At 40.7% G+C, this 6,000-nt stretch overlaps 1 protein-coding gene across 1 annotated transcript; it reads right to left on the reverse strand.

Moving 5' to 3' along the window:
• Positions 1-502: 502 nt before the first annotated feature.
• Positions 503-5,256, reverse strand: LOC115797944 (protein NLRC5-like). Its single transcript, XM_030754543.1, has 5 exons — positions 5,224-5,256; positions 3,198-3,302; positions 1,456-3,070; positions 1,084-1,347; positions 503-929 (listed from the first exon to the last, which is right to left on the reverse strand). The coding sequence occupies exons 2-5, from the start codon at positions 3,217-3,219 to the stop codon at positions 503-505; spliced, it is 2,328 nt and encodes a 775-aa protein (XP_030610403.1). The 5' UTR covers positions 3,220-3,302; positions 5,224-5,256.
• Between the last annotated feature and the right edge of the window lie 744 nt (positions 5,257-6,000).

The following is a 6,000-nucleotide window of genomic DNA, read 5'->3' on the forward strand; positions in this document are numbered from 1 at the left end:
CAGAGTATTACCTGATCTCAAGCCCAAGTTTCCTTCAGTGCCAGCCTTCAGAGGGTTTCCTTGGATGCTGTCACTGGCTTCCAGTCAAACCACAAGTAGGTCTTGACTGGCCTGCACAGAGTCCTGATCTCAGCCCAACAGAACACCACTGACTGCCCTACATACAATGCTGGTGTTCCTACACCATGTACAAACAGACTTCTGAAGACCCACAAATAAGGAGTCCCACTCAGGCCCATGGTTAACAGTATAAGTTCAGCCACCTACACCATTTCCCAGCACTTAACCATTTTAACACAGCTTGTGGGTAACACATTTCATCACATCAACAACTCCACGGATTTCATCAACAAAGTCCACAAAACTACACTGAATGCAGCTGAAACCATAATGTCCTTTGGTGTGGGTTCACTTTGCACTTGTGTACCATTGTATGTTAATATGCATGAATGCACACTATAAAGTTGGAACATCTACTAATGAAAACAGATATTGAACACATTTACCTGAGCTGTGAGATATAAGGTAGGCACTGAAGTAAAAGATTTACTTCACTCTCTTCATGTGAGCAGCCTGTCAGCTTCACTCGTTTCTTTTCTGTTTGGAGTTTCAGCACTTCCAGGAGGATGGAGGTCTTTCTCTCTGAGAGGTCTATGTACCAGACTGCAGGAAGTGACTGAAAAAGTCGCCTCCGATCTTGAACGTCACCTGAAAACTCTTTGCTCTTCACATATTGAAACAAGTCAAGAAGGATATTATTAAAGTCGGTTTTAACAGGAAACAATCGGAGGAGCTTCTCCACTACTTTGTAGAATTCTGGTCCATCATGAAGCGCTGCTTTCACACATAAATCCATGAACAGCTTCTTCTGCTCCCTCTCCAGTGTCCCATGGTATTTATCCTGGCTCCATGAAACTGGACCTCTGAAGCTGGAAAACAGAAGCTCAAATCATCAAACACATTTCTGTTGCATGTTCTATAAAACCTCATCTTATTAACCTTACCTTATCTATACTATATAATGATAAAGGAAAAAAGTCAGTGCCATGCTGCATTACATCAAATGCAGCCAAAGCTTCATACCTGAGTGAGCTGATGAACGGCAAAGCCTCTAACAGAGACTCACACAGACTCTGACAGGCAGGAGTTTCTCTGTCCCAGTAGAGGCAGACATTAACCTTTGTATCCATCCTCAAGATCACTTCCACAGCTCGTTCAAACAGCTGTGTTTCACCTTCAACTGGAAGGTGTAACTGATTTCCATCAAGGCTGAGTAAGGTTACAAAGTCCATCTGCTCTTCACTGAGAAGGAAAATCTTCCACAGCTGTCGAGGCAGAGGGTCACACCTATGATTGAAAGAAGAGGTCATTACTTCATTGTGAAATTAATCAACAGTATTGTTCTCATTCTTTAACATAATCAGTAACATGTTACTAAAATATGTTCATTCATACCATTCAACATTTTCAAGGCATCCAAACAGCTGTCTCATTCCTTGTTCTGATATCATCCCGTCTTCAAGGTTCAGCCATATTTTCCTTTCCTGTGACTGAGTGAGCACATAGGCCACAACACAGCAAGGGTAAGGATCCAGACTCTTTCCACTGAGGTCAAGATGGTAGTTCAGTTTGTCTAGAAGGTAGATGCATGCTTCAGGACTCTGGGACTCAAAGAAGCACTGGCATAAGAACAGTATGTCAGCATGGAGCCCACTGTCCTCAGTATCAGCCTCAGCTTGCTCACACACACGAGGAAGAAATGTGTCTATCAGCTCCTTGAAGAACCAGTTAGATGTATTCTTCAGGTCCTGATCTGGAATCAGATGCTTCATCAAACTCGGGCTCTTCTCATTCAACAATCGACACATGAAAGGGATCAGATGTTTCATGTGTTTCTTCTCCTCTGTGAGGCACTGCTGAAGAACATCCCTGATTTTATCAGGATTCTTCAGGAGCCACAGAGCTGCAAAGAACTCCTGCACTGTGTAATGGAGAAATGCGTATGTGGTTATTGTTTCTGTAGGAGCCGCCTTGATGAGAAGAGGTTTCAGGAAGGAGAGGACACAGCTGTCTTCACAGCGCAGGTCTGTCAGGTTCACAGTTTTTCTTTCAGCTGAAAGAAAAGCAACCTCAGCCAGAGACAGAATTTCTTCTCTCTTGGTGCTGATGAAGGAATTTAGATCTTTGTTCCTTGTTTTGCTGTTTATCTGAAGGCATAAACGAACAATATTGATGTATATCTCAGTTATTGTACATGGCTGTGGAGAGACTTCTGATGAAAAGCAGACAGCCACCATCAGTGCATACATGGGGACATGACAGAGAGTTACCAACTCCAAGTTACTCAAAACCTTCTTCTGTTCTTCACCGACTGTTGCAGATAAGTATGTTTTTATAGTCTGCTCACTAAAGCCTTTCACCTCCACTCTGTCAAAGTCTCCAGAAAACAAGTCTTCATCATCTGGTCTGCATGTTATGATGATCTTTGCAAGAGGAAGTAGATCTTTCTTTAGAAGCTTCTCCACCACTGATGAAAAGAGATCTGTGAGTCCATCAAAAATGATTGTAACATTCTCAGAGTGTCTCTTAATTTCCTGTAAGACCTCATCTTTGTCTTCATCTGGTTCACTGAAAACACAAAAAAGAAGATCCTCCAAGTTTTTGGCATTCATGATCTGTGAGGTTTCCCTCATGTCAAAGTAAAACATGTAATTAAGCTCATTGGTTTCTCTTCCTGCCCAGAGTCTCAGCATTTCATGAGTCAGTGCTGTCTTTCCAATTCCAGGCTTTCCAACCAAGAGGACGTTTCTATCTGTTTTCAGCAGGTCACTGGGAGACACGCCTGCTTTCTCCTCAGGGATGTATGTCCTCAGGTTGCTTTTCTTTTTTTTCTGTTTCTTTATTTTAGATGGAGGAACGCTCTCCTCTGTGTCTAATACAAGTGAAATGTATGACAGATCAGGCTTCTGGTTTTCTTCAAACAGGTTTTTACTTGCTGTCCAAAACTCATTTGACATCTGTTTTATTTTTGACTTTAACTTTTCCTGATATCTGTGGCATGACCTTGGTCCTAAAAACAGAGAGAAAACAAATTTACTATGAATTGAATGGTGTTTTATTGCACATTAATGGATCCATAATTGTACCAATATGTTAAAGTGTATTATATACAATCAGTACATTGTGCTTCAAGATACCTTGTAAGTCATTTGCATCCATTTGTGGTGCCGGTCAAACTTTTTTCAGGATGAAGAAGAGGCTGAGTCACTGTTCAGGACTGATGATTCAATATGGCAAACAATCTGCAAGCAGAGATAATATTGAGCATATATGAGAATGTAATGGTCAGTCTAAAAACTTGACTAATAAGCTGCAGCTTGATTTGAACCCCCTGCGAATTCAGAAAAGTTATAAAGTTAACACTGGATCTGTGGGACAAGCCCATCGCAGTGTTGTGAGCAGGCCTAAGAGGCGTGGCCCTGCCCACTTCAACAACGGGTGACAACAACCTGTGAGAAGTAACCAATAGTTCACCTGTGATTAATGGATGCATTTTTTTTTTTATTTATTTATGCTTTCACACAAGTTTTGATTTTATTAGGAATGCTCCGTTATTTTCTGGCTGGGCAGAAGGCCAGTCAGAGCGAGGATGAAGTCACTTCATGCTGCAAATATATTTTCTACTGAAAGCAGAGAAACATTGACAGACTAGACGGAGCTGAAAGTTTCTGCCTGTTTTATTTACTCCTTGAAAGCAGAGGCGATTTATATAGACAGAAGTTAATGAAGCTCTGCTGAGTCAGTGAGGCTCATCCAGTCTCTGTTTCTCACAATTTATTTCATCACACTTTGGATCTCCGTGTTTAAGTGAATGATCATTAACATATCGATCTTTACAATAGACAGTTTTCTTAATTAATACAGCACTAAAAAGAATTAATAACACCAACTTCTGTAATTACAATCCAACCCAAATTACTCAGGCTCATCTAAAACCTGAATTTTAAACTTTAATTGCAATAGGGCTTTCGCACGGTTCGTGCTCGGGCCCTAAAAATATCAAATCAGAAATAAAGATATTTAGCTCCGCGGCTACGAAAAAAAACATGGTATTTCATGATATTTCCAGTTCCCACTAGGTGGCGCAGTGACTGGTAATAAATATTGTCATATGTCAGTGTTCAGGGTAGGACCCTCATCTTACTGAAGAATTTTGGTCCAGATTGGATTATGTAGGTATGAATGAGAGCCCACCAAAATTTCCTGGCAAAATTCTCCATGGCGTCACGGCCACGCCCCCCGGGGATAGGTTTTTAGATTTTGATCTCCCCCCCGGTGTGTAGATTGCACTGATCAAATATTAAGTTGATAACATCCAAAACCTAGGAGTAGTTAGAGAAAGAATTGAGGGCAGGAAATCACTAAAATCGCCCATTTAATTCAAAATGACGGACTTCCTTTTGCATGTTTAGGCCCTCAAAAGAAACCGTTCATTTGCCTGAATAATCAAGAGCAGATACAATAGGGCCTTCCCATAGGTTGAGCTCGGGCCCTAAAACAACATCGTGTAAAAGGAAACAATAGGGGCACCATCAAATCAAGTGAAATTAATTTCAAGGCGTTCCGGGTTTTCTTTAAATTAAGTGATTTACTAAAGAGCTTTAGCTCATTCCTCCAGTGACTTAAAGTGGGTTTAGCTTTCAGGCCCTTTCATTTATGATTTTAAGGAGAAAAAAAAAAAAACACGTTTATGTCTATGTTTAGTCACAACCATACACGCATAGCACACTCGTGTTCTCCTATTCTGTGTTGCTTTCACTTAGTTTTTTTTTAATCTTTATTGAAATATATTCAACATACAAAATTATTAATATACATTTGAGCAGAAGGAAAGAAACAGACATTATCCAGGGGTTACAAAGAAATATATCAAATAAGGAGCACAAATTATAGGTTTTAACAGCTTTCTCATTAGTTGAATCCCGAAACACTATTTATGTATTGTTCAGTTTCCTTTTGAAATGCAAAAAAAAAAAAAAGTGAGTGACTAAATTTCGCTTTATGTATATGATATTTCCCTGTAATTATGTTCCCACACTAACAAAAGTAGGAAAATAGCAGGGGACACACAGAAGAGACATTTTCTTCGTGCAGAAGAGGACCAGTGAACTCGCCACACACTAGGACAGCAGACTGAGCGCACAATATCCGCAACACACTTACGTTTGTTTCGCAATTGTGGCTTTAAAATTGCAGCGACACAAGCTGACGAAGACCTGTTTTTAATACACGCGAGGAGTGCTGAGGATGACCTGCGTAGACTCGCTCAGTGTCCTCATTTAACCCGATGCTAAAGATTCGCTTGTTTCACTAAAGCTCAGATCACACAGAGAAAGCCTAAAAGTGTCCATCTCTCCACGAGTCTTACCTCTGTGGCGCTGCGTTCACGGTGTGCAGGAATCACAGTGACCGTTTTTGTGCGCGAGGACTTCAGCTGCTGTGGGTACTTCCACGTTTCTCCAAAAGGACGCGTCCCGTACACAGCGGAGCTCTTCGTGCTACTTAATGATGCCACTGACTCTGAGACTTGGAACCACTTCACCGCTGATTGAATCAACAGGCGGAGCTTTGAAACTTTGGCGCGATGCTCACGTCTTTCACGTCTTGCACCAAACCTGCTGTGCGTCAGTAATAGTTGGTTTGTGTGAATTTTGAAGTCGAAGTTTTCCGAAGTGTGGGAATATTTTCATTTGGTGACACCAAATAAGGTAAAATAAGTAGGTGTCCATCCATCCATTTCTTTCCGATTATATTGTAAACTAGTGCAAAGAGGACGGAAAAAGAAAAATGTTGACGTTTAAACCAAATCAATAAAAGAATGTAAAAAATATATATAAACATAAGCAAACCTTTCCTGCACACCAAGCACAATAAAAATAAATAAATGTAGACCCCAAAAAAGAGGGGAAAACATCTCACCGACTGCCTCATTATTATTGA

This window comes from Archocentrus centrarchus, chromosome 2 (assembly GCF_007364275.1).
Source record: "Archocentrus centrarchus isolate MPI-CPG fArcCen1 chromosome 2, fArcCen1, whole genome shotgun sequence".
In the NCBI taxonomy this organism is placed as follows: Eukaryota; Metazoa; Chordata; class Actinopteri; order Cichliformes; family Cichlidae; genus Archocentrus; species Archocentrus centrarchus.